Source organism: Mus caroli, unplaced genomic scaffold (assembly GCF_978045245.1).
Source record: "Mus caroli unplaced genomic scaffold, Mus_caroli_1 scaffold_14, whole genome shotgun sequence".
NCBI lineage: Eukaryota > Metazoa > Chordata > Mammalia > Rodentia > Muridae > Mus > Mus caroli.
In genome coordinates, this window is record NW_028227269.1 from 51,290,319 (window position 1) to 51,307,628 (window position 17,310).

Here is a 17,310-nt window from a genome sequence, read left to right on the forward strand (position 1 = left end):
AATTTCTTCCTTTGGAGCAGTCTTTAAATTGAATCAGGAACCTATCAGTTATCTTCATCACATTCAGGCCACTATGGCATCAATAGGCATTAGATATGAAAACATAAAAATTGAACATTAAAAGTCACCATGTAAGGACATATCCATTGGATGGCATTTCCATTTTGTTTTGTGGAGACATGACCCTGAAGAAAGGTTTGTCATGTGTTAAGTCTATCACCACATGACAAATTCTGGATGTGGCTTCTCTGTATAGGAGTCTTTAGTCCCTGGGAAAGGCCTAGTGCACTAATCCTGAGGAAATGAAGTTTCTGTGGGTTTTGTGGTTACTGTTTTTGTCATGTCTATATTCATATGTGTTATTTAAGACAGTGTCTCATTGTGTAACTCAGCTGTCTTAGAACATACAACCCTGCTACCTCAGCCTTCTTAGTGTTAGAATTAAAGGTTTAAAGCACTATACCAAGCTTGAGAAATAAAGGTGGTGAAAATAGGGTCACTGGTTCTAGAGACTTCAAAAGTCACCATGTTTTGCACCAACATCTTCCTGATGAATATAGCTACAGACTTCACATTCTTTCTCCCTTTTTTTCCCAAGGAGGAAGCAAGATATTCCCTTTTGGGGAAACTTTATCACCAAGGTTAACCTAAGAAGTACATATTTTTTCCTTATGAAATTAATTTGACTTTTTTGGCATTATTTTTGAGGTGTACAACATCTTGGCAACTGCTTTGGCTTGAAACTACGTGATTTTAGAAAAGCACGTTTCAGAATGTTTAATTCAGCGATACAAAAGCACTAATGAAATATGCATGTATGAATTTTATATCATATTAGTTCCCTCTTTCTTAAAATCTGAATAAAAGCCAAACATCTGGATTATGTTTGAAAAGCCTGAATTTCCAGTTTCCAGAGAGATCCGATCTATTTTGACATTGCGCACTTAGCCTTAACATTTACAGCGTGCTATTAACATTACTTGCAATTGTAGAAAAAAAAATCCTGTGATTTAAACAAACTTGGTGCCTCCTAATGCTAAAAATATATCTATATTTCAACTGGCTGCTGCTGCACAGCCATACGCATCCACAGTTTAGGCTTCATCAGCATTTCCATGATAAATACTTATACTGAGCAGGCCTGTAATTCTGCTATAAAGATATGGGGTAAGCTTTGACATATGAATTCTCCTGTTGTTGTATATGAAGACAACAAACAGCAGTTCATCTATCACTTAGCTTGAGAAACCATTCATTGACTTAGTGCTTTCTAACAGCCCCAACTATTGAAAATTCTTCATCATTACCCAAAGAAGACACGATAGCCATCATTCTTTGGGGGCTCCTTTCTCCACCAATAACCAAGAGTCAACCAGCTTCTATTGGCTATTTTGGGGATATTTTGACACTCAAGCAAAGTAAGTATTAATGGTGAGAATTTTGGGGAGTAGCTAAGAAACTGATTATTGTATCTACTTTACCATCACCCCATATGTAGTAAAATCTGGTTGGTAAATTGAGTTTTAGAGGAGAGGACATATACACAAGAGGTCAGTGCAGACCATGTAGGAATGTGGTGTGTTTGAAGTTTGACTTTAGTTAAGTCTGATGTGACTTAACTTTAGCTTATATGTTTGTTACAGTAAAGGGTAAATTTGTTCTTTTAACTACATATAAAAGACAGCTAAAGTCTGTAAATTTCGTTCTCAATTCTTCTTTTGTTTGACTTAAGAAAATGCAATAGCAGTGTACTTGATTACATGAAAATAAATGTGTTTAGCAGTGTCTTTTGGTAAGGGGATAGAAAACAAAAGAAACTAGACTCTAAAATAGGAATGTCTGGGAAAGAGAAGCTGGGTTTGTTCGGCTAATTTCTCCTCACATTTCCCATCCTGCACTGCATCCTAACAGATAGTGCATATCTGCACAACTATTCTTACTACATGCTGACATGCCATTCTACCATTTCCTATATGCTACTGCAAACCTCAATTAGAACAGTTATGACCCGCATCCTCACTGAAGTACACACAAAGGTGGAGACAGCCCGGGGAGATGTGCAAATTTTCAGAAAACTATGGCATAGCCTAAGACACATTGCTATTGGCACCCTGTGCGCTCTCTCTCTCTCTCTCTCTGTGTGCATGCATGCATGTGTGTGTGTGTGTGTGTGTGTGTGTGTGTGTGTGTACAAATATGGTCAACATAAAATGTCTTACTGAAATCAGGGCTAGCTATGTAAATTCTGGAGGAAAAAAATCTCTCTGATATGTATTTATCAAGTAAAGGGACTGACAGGTTTCACTCAGTGGTTCATGAGTGTGAGTTGAAGATGGCTGTAGAAGTTTTGACTTATTTGCTTTTTCTTTTGTATCTCTGTGCTTTGCCCAGCTTAGTTTGCAGAGCTTCCTTGTATGTGGTTCTATATCTTCTCCACTGCATTCCCAGGTTTGCTTGCACTACAATCTGATATTTTAATCCTATTCCAACAAGTGACAATTTCTTAGTTGGTGGTAGTTTGGGTCTTGGCTTTTCTTCTGCACACAATAGTGTGGTTAGTATGGAAGATCTCATGAATGCTGGTGAAAAGAAATTCTAAAACAAGAGAAAGCCTAGATTCCATTTTCAAGCCAACATTCACTCAACCCTGCATAATTTTTCAGCCAGCTAGTCAGCTCTCTGCCTGGAGTTCCGGTGACTTGGAAGGTGTTCTCTGCCTTCTATGCCGTATGGATTTAGGCTTTGAACTCGGAGCTCCAGGATACCTTTCATAGAACAGGTGAAACCAATTATTTTCTATGTAAAGTTCTCCAACACCCAGTCTACAACAAGTCTTTTTTTTTTTTCTCTCTCTCTGAGCTCTCATTGCCCTCAGAACTAAATACCCATTGCCCCCTCAGTGACTTTCTACTGTGGAAGGGTCAAATCTACTCAATTCTTTTAGAAGTTTCCTTTGGTATTCAATATGGTGTCCCAGTCTCCTTTGTCTTGGCCCAACAAATAGTTATTTGTTGGTTTGTCTCTTTAGCATCTCTCTTTTAGTGATTGCTGACTCAAATTGAACCAAGAGGCAAGTGGAACCCTTGTGGCTTCCGTTCTGTATGCAGTTTACTTTCTGTCTTCTGGTGAGGCTAGGCTGGGAGGAAGGGATGCTAATAACTCTGCCATGCTTGACATTTGTCATTTCTCCTCAGAGTTAATTCATTATGCTGGCATCTTTGCTTCTTTTAGAGTCTAATATTCTCATCCAAAATAGACAGCATGAAGTGGTCCCCAGTGGATTCAGACCCAAGACACAGACATTGTTTGGTTTATATACTAAAAGTTTCAGTGTAACATAAAAATTATGAGACTTTTACATAAACATATGTATTCCTGGCTTCACTTAAAACAACATATTAATGGTACTGAAGCCATATTGAAGCCACATTTCCATGCGAGGATGGTTGGCTTAGCATAGGGCAGATGCTTATGCATCCACCGCAGACCACACTACCATCTCCCATCTTCTGTCACTGGGGTCAGATTCTAGTAATAATCACACCTGTAGGTTGTTTTCCTTTCATTTGAGAAATGGCTGTCTTTTACCACAATACTAGCAGTCATTTAATGTGAATGAGAGAAGAGGACGTGTTCTGACCTTACACTAGTCTTTGGCATCACCTTCCAAGCAATTGGGTATATGAGCCAGTTATCGCTAGTTTGTGCTAGCTGGATAGAAATTCATGAATTTTGCCAACAGTAACAACCATTGGTAGCTCAGAATCTACCCTGACGGGAGTATTTATACTAGAGAAATCAGCAAACACTATAAGTCAGCACTTTTTTTTTCCTACTTGAGGACCAGTTCATTGGCATATGATACCTGCCAGTATTTGGCCTTCTGATCTCTGAGCTAAATTATTTACAATTTTATCAAGTAGTAAGATCAGTATAATCTGGCAATCTGATCAATCTGTTCTTGCTTATGTTTTCCTTGTTTGTGTTATTAAAGCATTGAAGAAGACTGGACAGAACAAGACCAGGCTGGGTACCCATGGTGATCTTTATGGGTACCATAGCAGTCTGTAGTCTACAGGTTCTCTGCAGAGGCCCTGCTCACTGTGCTTCTGAGCGTCTGCAGCCATCTGCTCACTTCACACTGAGGAAAACCTAATGGAAGCGCACCCATCTAAAGCCCCGACTCACCTCCTTGCTGTAGGGATTTAAGTCATTAGATTCCGGGTGTTTGTTGCTAGAAATTTAATCATGTTTAAAATCTGACTGGCAGTGTAGTGAAGAGCTGCCCTTTCTCGCTACAAAACTGCATTGAGAAAGTGAAAGGGCCGAATTTCTACACAAGTTGACAATTAAGATTTCCATAGATGCAGAGTTAGCCAGCTCCTGTAGGGGAACCAGAGCCAAAGCCTTTCTGAGCACTTCAAACAGACAAAATTATAATAGAGTCAAATCAAGACTAAATACATCAGCTGAAACTGGAGTTTAGCTTATCAAACCCAGATCCAAAGCACAGAGTGGAGAGCATGCTGGATATTTCTTCCTTAAATTCCTCTATTTTTTTTTTATTGGCACTGGAGAAAAAAATAACACATTAAAACCTCCTGACTGAATTACTGTCCTAAACCAATAGATCCACTGGGCTTGTTTAGCTAAAAGGCACAACAGACTTTGTAATGCAATGATGTAATCTTGGCTTTGTGTCATTTATATTCAACCTAAAAATTTTTTTTTTCCTGAATAGACAGGCTGACAACAATATTGTTCAGTGTGGGTTTTTATTTGGATTCTTTCCAAATGGCTCACATGCCTTCACAGTAACACATCAGGCTGCTTACGGGTTTCCCCCCTTTGCCTGAATTCTAAACTTTCCCCCTCTTACTAGCTTTCTATTTTTCTTTTAATGTCTCAGTTATGTTTGTAAAACTAACCAGCACCGCCACAAAATTAGGATGTATCTTGCAGAGAGCATTCATTTTACTTTTTGCATATTTTTCCGGAGGTCATGTCAAGGTTAGTTTGAATTCCATCCTACATTAAGACTTCTTTCACAGCTATTTAGCTCGGCAGCCTACTCCCCGCTGGGGTCTGCCCCTTGGGCACGTCAAAGCTTCAGACCTGACAAATCACACACAGATGAAGCTGTACAGTTTTTTAAACAGTGTGATCAGTAACTTTTTTTTTTTCCTCTTTCACCATCCTTCATAGTAAGATTCTTTTTCCCTTTGAATTACCGTTTCAGGAATTGAAGGTTTCTACTTGAGACAGTTTGCTTTACGTGAGCGTTGTCAACCAGCAGTGGTGTTTATTACGCTGTGCCGAAAGTCTTCTGCTCACAAGACAGCAGACCTACAGACACGCTCTTAACTGGCAAGATTGGAACTGTGTTCTTAAAACCTACTTGAAGTAGGAAAGTTAGTGATGGGATATCACAGATTTCCTTGGAATCAGAAAATAAAAAAAAAAAAATATATATATATATATATATATATATATATATATATATACCCAGTTTATATCCTGTTATGAGTTGAGCCTAAAGAAACGCCTCTCAAATGCTTCCCAGGATGCTCTTATCAGTATTTTAGCAAATTATGTAATTGACGGCCCACCTCCCTTTCCTGCTTAATTGATGAACTTAAGGTGCTTGCCTGTAACGAGTGTATCAGCCAACGGTCTCCTTTATCACTGAAGGAGATCACACATTTTGAAAATCAGCATACTGCCCATGTTTTTATGAGTTGAAAAATATTAACTGCCACAAAACTGCCACATCAACTGAAGAGATGGTGTGATTGGGGCTGCGGTTATCTTGGCAGTGCCGTGGTAGAACAGAGCTGCTGTTTTTAAAAAAATATGTCATATCCACATTTCATTACATCTTCACACAGGACAGACAAAAACCACCGGAAGGTTTTTAGCTTTGGGCTAAGCTGAACACTTACAGGGAAGAGGGGGAAATAATATTTAAATGACTCTCAGCAGGAAAGTACACAATGAAGGTCCCATAAAAGGTTGCCTGGTTGAAACTAATTAAAGACAGGTCTAAATAAGAAAAGAGAAAAAGAGATCAAAGGAATTACATTAGGTGTCACCATGCTATTTTGGGGGCATTTGATGTAATTTTTAAAATTTTGGTCTAGGAAAACACTAAATTCTGAAAATGTCCACTCCTGTCATCATGCCGTGATTTTTGCAACAGCTACACGTCAGCAGGCAAACATCTTGCAGAAATCACTTCGGCACTGGCGCATTAGCACATTATGGTGAAAAGAGGGGCTTGTGCTTTTCACGCGGTGCGTCTCAGCCTTCAATTAATGTGAAAGCACTACAATGCCCATGCAACTTCTCTTGCCTAGTGGTGCACCGTTTATCATTGCAGTTTTACATTGACCTTGACACCCACTTCATTAGAATAAAGATTGTCTACCATTTAGGTTACATTGTTCCTCTGCACAGAGACCCCATGCAAATTTCTGTTCAGAGAGAAGAGCTGTGAGGCTGTCAGAGGTCATCTGCATTAAATGATTGCAGCTATTTTCCAACCGCTTCTTTTCATTCTACTCAATTCAGGCTAGGAGGATCAATCAAGTTCTCTGCCTGAAACAGTAGGACTGCAGGGAATATAACTGTTTTTGGTAGGAGTGGATATGCCCTAAACAGTGTTAAATATTTAATATAAACTCATTAAAGGCCATGCAAAGGCTTGAGAAAGATGCCACATTTATAGAAATATCAAGGGGGACAGGGAGCCCTTTTGAAAAAATAAACAGAACAGTAATTATCAATTTTATAATTCCAGAAGATGTAATCAAAATAATTCTTAGAGTTAGTGACTCTTTTCTACTGTTGGGTTTTTTGTTTTTTGGGTTTTTTTTTGCCCCACCCTTGATTTGGGTTAGAAAGAGGGGAACTGGGAGACTTTATATTCTTATATAGTATTTTACAAGAGGTTGACAGGAAAAGTTTTCAGTTTGTTGGTGCTTCTATTTTAACTCAGTAACAATAAATCCTAACCTGGCTGCATTTGTTTTAAAACACATAGATATTCTTTATGTAAAAGAAAAAAATGACTGGGGAAATAAGTCACCTCGTCTCCTCCTTAAGTTTCCTGAGTGATATAATTAGAATTAAATTATTAATGGGAGATACTTTTAAAAAGATTGTTTTATGATCTCCTATTAGGGAATTTGCAATTCATTTTAATATTTGTAGTTTGATTTATATTAAAGATAATGCAATCTATGTTCAATTAACAATACATGGCCAATGTAATGTGATTTCCAGATCATGCAAATGGAATAAGCTAGAAGTGTGTGTGTGGGGGGGGGACTCAATTCTTAACCTCAGATGTAATTTGCTGTGCGAGTTCTGGCAATTTTAAATGACATTGCACTTTTTAATTTTTCCAAAGGCTCAGCAGCAAATTTATCCCAATCAAGAAAGCCTATTATTAATTTACAAGGACAATTGTAGGAGTCCTTATAATTTCTTTGTGCAATTATTCACCATAAATTCTAATGGTAAAATACAAATAGTTTGCAAGAAATAACCACTATTACTTGTCTTGCGCTTGAGCCTTCTTCTTGAATCTTGAACATCCTTTCCAAGTGTTAGTGATACTGACTCCTTGTGAAGCATGCCAGGCTTTTGTGGGAAGCTGGACACTGGCCGTCTTAAAGAGGGCAGCACCAGAGCCGCCGCAGAGGCCGTCCTGGCCTCTACCAGTCCAGCTGAGCTGTGGACCTGGACTTTCCTATAAAAAGATTCTTTGTTCACCACTGAATAGCATTAGGCATGGGCTAGCTGAGGGGCCACCATGAAGCCTCAAAAGAGGAGGGCAAACACTAGCTAGAGAATACAGTGTGAGAGTCACAGACATAGCCTTGCATTTGTGAGCAAAATACATATTTTTACATATTATTTTGTGGTAGTTTGGTTAGTATGTGTTCCCTGAATATACTTTCTTATTGATACACTAAGATACATTTTGTCTTCACAGTGTGTTTTCTTTTCCTGGGGGTTTTGGGGCGGCGGCAGGGGGCGTGGGGGTGGGGAATAATCACCACAAATATACAGGTGTTTGAGATACTAATTTGCACAGGCGAAGATTCAAATGTGTCATTATTATAACTAGATCATTTGCCTTGTCTTAACTCTTCTAAATATAAAGTCACCTGATGCCCGGTTAAAAACAACATCCTCAGGATAGAAATACTCAAACGTTCATGACTCAGAATTGGACAGCCATTATTCTTTAATCAGGAAATTTGTTTGCTTTAATTCGTGTGTTCCTCATAGCCGAAGCTTTGCTCTCTCCGTTTAGTAATGTCTGCTCTCTTTTCAGCATGACCACCAGAAGCACCATACAAAAGTCTTACAATGAACGTCTTAATCTCTCTGTGTGCTTTTAGAGCATTATTTTGAATTCCATCATGCTGCCTTTTTTTCTCCCCTCTTCTGATGTTTTATTACAACAGCAGAATTCCCAGGGAGCTTTGGGGGCAAGGTTCACATAATATAGCCCTGAAGTTTTGCTAGGTGGGAGCCATCCCCCAGGCCTGGCCATCTTTTGGCAATCTTACTATTTCAAGAAAGAAAAAAAAGATTCTCGGGGTAGAGTCTTTCACAGCGTTAGCTGGATAGGGTTTATGTTTTACTTTTTTTTTTTTTTTTTTTATTTACTAGAGAGTGAATATCTACAACCCTTTCATGATGCTTTCTTTCGCTGACCTCACCGTGACAAGGCATCTTGTTCTTTAACATTGAGGGAGGCAGAAAAATGCTTGAGTTTCTCAATGTGTGCCTTCTATACCAGTTTCAAAATGGCTTATTCTTCTGGTTTCCATGGTGACAATTAACACTGTTTCAAGGCATTGTTCCACTCTCCATTTGGGCAGAATTTTCGGTGTGATTTTTAACAAAAAGAGAGAGAGAGGGAGAGAGAGAGAGGGAGAGAGAGAGAGAGAGAGAGAGAGAGAGAGAGAGAGAGAGAGAGAGAGGAAGAAGAAAAAGGGGGAAAGGTTTTAAGGGAAGGAGGAATGTCTGGCAAAAGTGTCAAAAAAGTTATCTCAATCAAGCCTGTATTTGCTACTAAAGTCATTTATTTTCATAAATCCATGTTTTATTTTTACTGGCTTTGATAGTTCAGTTTTAGTATTTGTGCGTTTAAAATGTAAATTATAAGTAAGAATTTCAATTTTAATTCTTAGTTGAAACAATAAATTACCATTAACTCTGTATTTCCTTTAACTTTTCTTTATACCCAAAGAAACAGCTTTTAGGACACTAGTAGCCTGCATCTTTAATTTAGATCATTCACAAATCTATTAAGAGGATTCATTAGACCAAATTGAATTGGCCAAGCAAATACACTTAATAATGTAAATATACTCTTTGAATAGAGTATATTTTATTTTTGACCAGACAGCACGGCCCACAGCAGGAGCTGTGGAAAGTTAAATACGGGATGCTTATTTACCTTAGCACTCAAGAAAGCCAGCTGACTTTAACTTGGCTAATCTCATCTTTGGCTATTGAAAACTGGTCTGTATCATAGCCTCCCCACACCACGGAACATGACGGGGCAGCTTCTGCTCATTTACTGCTGTGGGTGAAATGAAGATGAAGATGGACTGATCTTCTCACCACGGGATGGAGAAGCCCCTTAGTAGGGGGATGGAGAGCAGATAGAGCTGGTGGCTGGTTCTACCCATCTAATGCTTCTGAAGAGATGCTAGAGACAGAAGAGCACACGTACAGTAGAGTCAACAAAAATGAAGCCCACCTAGCATTTACATACACAGCCGTCAGGCCCTAAACCTTATTGGATTCAACCTCACGATGTCTCAAAACTCACCTTAAATTACACGCCATGCTAGTACTCTCCACTCACATATCAACATAGCTAACAATTAACTAGGTTCTCTAGCTTTTATCGTTTGAAGGCATTGCCTATCAATCACCTCTTTCCTCGGGCTGTTGATGCAGTAAGCATATACAGTGACAACGAGGGCATACATAATAACAAGGACTTTTCAGTCTAATAACCGTCTTAGTAGCTATTGCCATAACTATTCATACCACATTCCATAGGAAAAAAATTTTCCCAATGTCTAAAATCAAATTAATTGCTTTTTATATTCTCATGATTCCAAGGCTGGCATTTTCAGGAAACGATCTAAACTGTCCACCTGCCTTACGAACATGCAACGGAGGAGATGCTTAAAGTTGAGAAAGAGAAAAGACAAGTTTGCCACAAAAAAGTCCAATAACCAGTAAAAGCCACTCCGAGAAGGCACAACTGAAGGATTCTCTGTGTTGATTGATACATATGACATAGGGGAAAGATTTGAATAACAGTCCTCTGCCTGGCTGAAATACCACCACCCCCAACATCATGTCAGTCTTACCTAATTAGTTATGTAAATCTTACATAGGAATCTGATTACATAAAGCAGATTGCCTCTCCTCCAGTCATCACACTGACAAATCACACACTGTCTGAGTTTCTAGAATACGTGTTGAGTATTGAGTTGAAAAATCTTAAGTGGACAGTGTGTTTTCTATACTGGAGAACCATGGTCCTGGTAATTGTCTGCAGCTAGAAATGCAATCAGAATTTCCAGTATTTCACAGTCCAAATTCTGAAAGCACTCTAAAGCAACCCTGGATTTTCTTCAGTATGCATATTCATGTAATTTTGGCTACTTCGACATCCTGATCAACATGCATTAATAATATAAAATGCTTTAAATCACCTCATTTAAAACATTTTGTTCTGTGATGCACAAATGCCTAACATTTGGAGAAGTTTACATAATACAAATGATGTGCATGTTTAGTGTAAATGGAAGATTAAAATATGAAACAGAAAGTATGCAAACACATGCACACAAGCACTGAAGGTCTATTAACTGAAGCAGAGCCACACACCTTTCTTTCAAGCTAATTCCAATTCTAGCTTTGTTTAGAATTTTATAAAAAGTGTTTTTGAGGAGACAAATCATCCAACTGTTTAGGGATATTATGAACCTATAGATCTGCAACGCTCTTCTCCCACAAGAGCTTTCCTTGTTAAATCTGATAGAGTTTACCTTCGGGCAGAGGGCAAAGTAGCAATGGTGCTGTAGAACTCAGAACTTGACTTCATTGTTTCAAAGAAATACATTTTGGCAATATGTTATATTTAATATTTTACCCACATCCTAAATTTTATACTCAGGGATATTTTGATGTACACCTCCCCATAAGCACGATAGTCATTTACAGTTGTTTATAAGATTCTCTGACTGCGAACTTTCCCAAATACAGGTATGTGAAGAATACCACCACAAAATGGTTTTTACTGAGCGACTATTACATTGTCTCCAAGAAATGTCTTTTAAGAGACTCACTTGGCCGTTTGTTAGAATATAGTGTGCATTAGTTGGGTCAGGAGGGTTCAGTAGTTAACTGAGAAGTTCAGGCTAGTTTATGGTAATCAATAAGCAATTGTAGATCTGTAACTATCCCAGGGAACTGGTGAGCATCCTTCTTCTTTAAGGGTGTTCTTTCTCTTTAGCTCTCAAAGAGTTTTTAAGTAAAAGAAAAATAAAAGCAAAATAGTGACTTAGGCTTTAATTAATAGGGAACTTAAAAGAAGTAAGTCATATAATACTTATGGATAATGTTTTTCTTTCCAAGATAATTTTGCCAGTTTGTTTGTCAATAAAGTCCAAATACGTTAGAAACTAATCAGCATTGTTTTAACTTTTATAACTCACCGTCCAATGTATAGGTTGACTTTGATAATTCACTGTCCAATGTATGGATTGTTTGTGACACAAACATTTTCCTCTACCAACCGCCTTCATTTGAAAAGTGCTTCTCCTTAAAGAAGAAAGGCTCACCTGCCAAGAAAGTGGTTGACACATGTGTGTCATGGGAGGAAAAAAAAAGACAAAATACTTTGACCTCTTCTAAGATAGATCTGCTGGGAGTCAGGGTTCTATAGCCAAGTGGTGACCCAAGCTAACTTAAATGGTAAGTCCTTCCAGGCCAGGCACTTTCTTGTTTATTATATTTTAAATAAAAAAAACATAAATTGTGTGTGAGAACTTAGTTTTAAAAGACAAAAATCACTGAGTCCAGCCCAATACAAGAAGTATCTATGCCGACATGTGTGGTAAGTGATGTGTTTGCAGCAGTGTTACTGGGTCACTCAAGGTAACCAGGCTTAACCTCCCAGGAAATTGTATTGTAAACAAAACCTTCTAGTTCCATAAACAGTATACATTCTGCCTATAGAGTTCTCTAAGAACATCCCCGCACACTAACGAGTCATCCTTCTCTTGCCATTTCAGCGCTACAGCGTGGAAATGTCCATCAGGCACCCGAAAAAGACAGAGCTACTTAGCAAGGTTGAAGCTTTGAAGAAAGGTGGCCTTTCACTACCAAATGATATCCTGGAAAAAGTGGATTCAATTAATGAAAAATGGGAGCTGCTTGGGGTATTTGCATTTTTATTACTGTTTGTAGGTTCTGTGTACGTTTTTTGTGTGTGGTGAAGTACTCTATCTGTCTGATTTCTAATTTGAGGCACAAATCTCTCTCTCTTTCAATTCACTCCTTACATCTCAAGCAAGCTACTCATGTTATTATGGGGAAAACATTGCTTTTCCTCTTCTGTTCTGTTCTGTTCTTTTTTTTTAAATTTATTCTGAGCTGTCTCTTCTCAGATTTTAATAATTTTGGTTCTTTAATACATAAAGAAGTAAGTAAAATATGCCATGTATTATGGGTATGCACCAAGTCAACTCTAATACAGTATATCTGATATACACGGCCTGTCACGCTTGGATGAATGTTAATAGGATTTGTTCTGAAGGTACATGTTAGAGACAGCCGCTGTTTAACTGTTCAGTGTAACCTTAAGATGGAAAGTGCAGTCGCCACTGAAGCTTTCAGGTCACACTGAAGCCACCAAATCAAGTATGCAAATATGTCCCAAGTATCATTGCAAGACTGAATCTGCTTTTGTGTGTGTGTGTGCCTCAATTTCCTCAGCATTTTTAACAAAAGAGAAAAAAAGTTTTGCTTAGTTTATTTCTTGCGAAGATGGTCTCAGCCAAAGAAACAAAAAGACAATCTATAGACATCCTGTTATCAGAAGCTCAGGGGTGGTGTGTGTGTGTGTGTGTGAGAGAGATGCAGGAGTCTGCACTGTCCTGTTGTTGGAAGACAGCAGAGAGAGAAGTTAGCCTGTACTTGTTCATCAGCTTCTTGCCTAAATTGCCTTCACTTAAAATCAAGGGTAAGCTAAATTTGCCAATTACCTAAATGATTAATTATAATAGCTACTATGGGTGGTATCAGTTACAGAGCATAATTTTTCAAGCCCTCTATTTTTCTGCCTCTTTAATTTTTTTTTAAAAAATAATACTCTAGAAATATTTTGAATTAGGAGCTCTCCAAGTACAGTGATGACTTGGAGACATGCCAGTGTTCCGTTTATGCCATGCTTAATCTAAGTGATTAAAAACCTGCACATTTAAGCCCTTGTTTCTCATCTAAATTCTCTACACTGTGTAGTTGTTCAAAGTAACTTCACATGTTAAAAATTCTTATTTCTAGCTGTCATGGTCTCACCTTTTAACGATAATTAATGTAACCCGCTTTAAAACATGGTGGTTTAAATTAGGACCTACTAAATTCTACAATGTTCATGGATCTCAGAAGAAATTACTGTATGATATTCTCAAAGGATGTTTACAAAACAGAAAAAAATGGCAGCTTTGTTGGCCTCACAGATAAATTGACAGCCTGTTGACACTGCATTTAAAGGTATCTTTCCTAATTTGATAAATAACAGTACTCGCTTAGAAAACTGTTTAAGGTGTGTCATGATTATCAATTCCTCACCCAAAAATTTTAAATTATTACACTGAAGACACAGTATTTAGTTAATCTGTATGAGTCAGATGCCTCTCAAACACTTGCCATTTTGACAACATATCAGATCCCATATAGTTTTTAGAGTCACTTTGAGAGAGTAGTTTGGGGAGAAGAGTTTAGTAAAGCTGGAGCCACGCTGACCCCAGGAGGCAGGAGGCTTTAATTGGCATGATTACATTTTAATTGGCATGGAAAAAAATTACAGACAAGGACTTTAACTTCTAACAATAGTAAAATAGAGGGATATGGTTTTTAATATTTCTTTCATCTAAGGTGAACAGTGTAGAATGGAAATACATTAGAATGAAATGTCAGTGGTGCGTACAGTCTAATCTGTGAAATTCTGTCCCCTGTGCTGCATATGACTCTGTCTCGATTGCATATTAAACAACCCTATCAAGGCAGCCATTGGCATCTGCTGCGCTGACACAAATTGTGAATTAAATGAAATTGATGTCCTCTGTCGTATATTTATGAAGACGGACCATTCTCTGAAGTATTCTGTTTATAAAGAATTTATGATTGCAAACTGTTCCAGAACAAAAAAAGTGGCAATAAATTCCTTTTTGTGACCCTAGCCTCCAAGGGCATTGATTTCACCTCCTGCTGCTCCTTTTGTTACAGCATAAAAACAATAGCTAAATCTGGATTCCACCGAGGGTCTTCAAATTATCAATATTTGCACCATGAAAATGCAAGGGTGTTGCCAAGACAGGCTATTTTTCTGTCATGATCTCCTAAAGATACTATTTACAGAGCACTGTGGAGCAGATGAATGTTTGTTGACTTAATTTTATTTGTGTTTTAAAGCGTATTTTTTTTCTAGGTTTAATTTATCATTATAGATTAAATCCTATTGATTCAGTAAAGAGAGTGCTTCTACCAAAGAGGGAGAAAAGAAAACACCTCTATCCCATAGTGCTCAGTCTACATAGGTTTATAGTACAGCGAATTGAGGATTATTTTAACATATATATTAAATAATCCACATCCAAAAGGAAAAGCACGAAGAACCTTGGAGCTGAAGAGTTCCAAGTCAGCTGAAATGGACAGCCGAAACTGGTACCTCTGTCATATCATTTGAGGAATTGTACTTTGCAGAACCAATGTGTGTGTGTGTGTGTGTGTGTGTATTTATTTATATTTATATATTTCTCTGTACTCTTGGCCTCTATCTCCTGAGCACTTTATATAGAATTTCCTTCTGTAAAATTTTGCCAAGAGAATTCAAATTAATTTTTGTCCATGATTATGTTGAACTTGGACCAAACCTCCTTCCTTTTGCAATGTCTAAGGAATGAAGTTTTGCATGTGTACCCTCTGGTAGTGGGGATAATGCTTACTAAATAACCAAACCCCAAAGTCACAATCAAGCCAATCAGAGCTGCATGTCAGTTCCAAGGTCCAGGCACTTCCTTGGATCTTCCATGATGGGTTTTGGGCAAATTGGCTAATCTATTTTTGTCTTGTTTTTGTTTTTCTTCTTCCTTTTTAATCTGATGCATTAGAAAACCCTAAGAGAGAAGATACAGGACACAATGGCAGGCCACAGTGGGTCGGGCCCACGTGACCTGCTCTCTCCTGAAAGCGGAAGCCTGGTAAGGCAGCTGGAGGTCAGGATCAAAGAGCTGAAAAGGTGGCTAAGAGATACAGAGCTTTTCATCTTCAATTCCTGTCTGAGACAAGAGAAGGAAGGAACGAGCGCCGAGAAACAACTCCAATACTTTAAGGTAATAAAAAGCCAATCCAAGTTGATAAAAAGCTTTCTTTATGGGAGAGATGAAATATGTATCAAGTACTTAAAGTGTTGTGCTCCTCCATCGGTCTATGGCTGGACCCTTAAATGCTTCCTCGAATTTACAGACATTATCCACACTTAGGCTAACCTCTATGTATGCCAAAGAAGACCATCAAGCACATCAAATCCACACTGCATGTAGAGGAAGTCTGTGCTGGCTCTGTGTTTGTGCAATGTCTGTTAAGAGAGAAGAACTCTGGTGAATTAAAAGCAGATTGGCAAACATGGAAGATAACTGAGGACTCCAAAAGATCTAAGTGTTCCCTAAATAGAGTAACAAAATGTCCTTCCATAAATTGATGTGGGAAAAACCCACATGGTTTAACTGATATCCATAATGCTAACAAAAGAAAACATAATTTCACATATGGAAAAGTCAACTATTCACAGAGAAAAGAAATATAAGAGATCTTGCATGACAAGTGTATTCCATTGTAAACAAACGGTGCTTAATCTTAACAACAGGATCAATATTGTTTTGGTAGGTTTGTCCACGGAGAAGCATTCTTCCAGTTTGTTCCTGTTCTTTATGAAGTGTCAATTGATTGAGGTTTAAAAGGCTTTTTAGAATATTTATTTGTGTTTGTGTTTGTGTATGTGCGTGTCCATGTGCACCTGCATGAACCTGCACATACCACAGTATGCATGTGGTGGTCAAAGGATAACAACTGGCAGTTGGTTCTTCTGTCACAGATGTTCCAGGGATTGAACTTGCTCATCAGGCAAGTGCCTTTACCCACTAAACTATCTTGCTGGTCCATAGAATGCAATTTAACATTTGAATGTTTTACCTCAATGTCCAGAAGAGCCTATGCTATTTCCATAAATCAAAAAAAAAAAAAAGGATAATTATTTGGTCTTTGTGTGATCAGTTTGAGGCTTTGGGGTTATGGAATGAATTAGTAACAAGATGCCTTATAGCATGGAGGAACTTGAAAAGGAGGAAAAGACCAACCAAGAAGGAAGGAACTTTCTGGAACAGACAAACATTTCTTCTCAAAGTCTTCTAGAAGCAGGTTTTATTCACCGGATGCCATCTAGCAATCCACCAGAAAATGTAGTCACCTTCTGTCGGCCAAACATTCTTGCTTACCTTGTTCACTGCTGTAACAAAAGGCAGGGCACCCTCAAAGGCAGTTGCCAGTAAACTGCCTGTATCACACCCATAATAATTGTTTTAGTCAAATACTTCATCTCCTGCCATTGCACTGAAAAGTTCAGATCATCAAGCACCAATACAGGGAGAAAGCAGAGTCAGGCATGCGTCTCTGTGTCATTTGAACACAGCATGCATTTTACAGATTAGCTGAACAACTACAGGGGTAGATGCTGCAAAATAATTTTTCACTTCCATTGTATCTTCACTGCCATTTTAGTGAAGTGACCAGTGTCCCCAGCTTTGGAATTAGGTCACATTCTAGTTCCATTGGTTGTTTGACAGATGGTCATATTTCTTGCACAATCCCATCATTGCTTGATCACTTTCTCTGTAAAATGGCCTTCTAATGTTAGGCATTTTGCAATTACATATATAAGTTACTATTTTATTTAGCTTTATGTCATGCCAATAGCATCTAGGC

The 17,310-nt window shown here is 38.2% G+C and overlaps 1 protein-coding gene across 16 annotated transcripts in view; it reads left to right on the top strand.

The window, feature by feature from the left end:
- The window catches only part of Akap6 (A-kinase anchoring protein 6), a 435,939-nt gene that overhangs the window by 344,444 nt on the left and 74,185 nt on the right, over window positions 1–17,310 (top strand). For all 16 annotated transcript variants that reach the window (XM_085830363.1, XM_029484603.2, XM_021179349.3 and 13 more), the window contains 2 exons: window positions 12,342–12,488; window positions 15,441–15,662. In XM_085830363.1, the coding sequence (XP_085686489.1) occupies window positions 12,342–12,488; window positions 15,441–15,662 (369 nt within the window). The remainder of the gene's footprint in view (window positions 1–12,341; window positions 12,489–15,440; window positions 15,663–17,310) is intronic.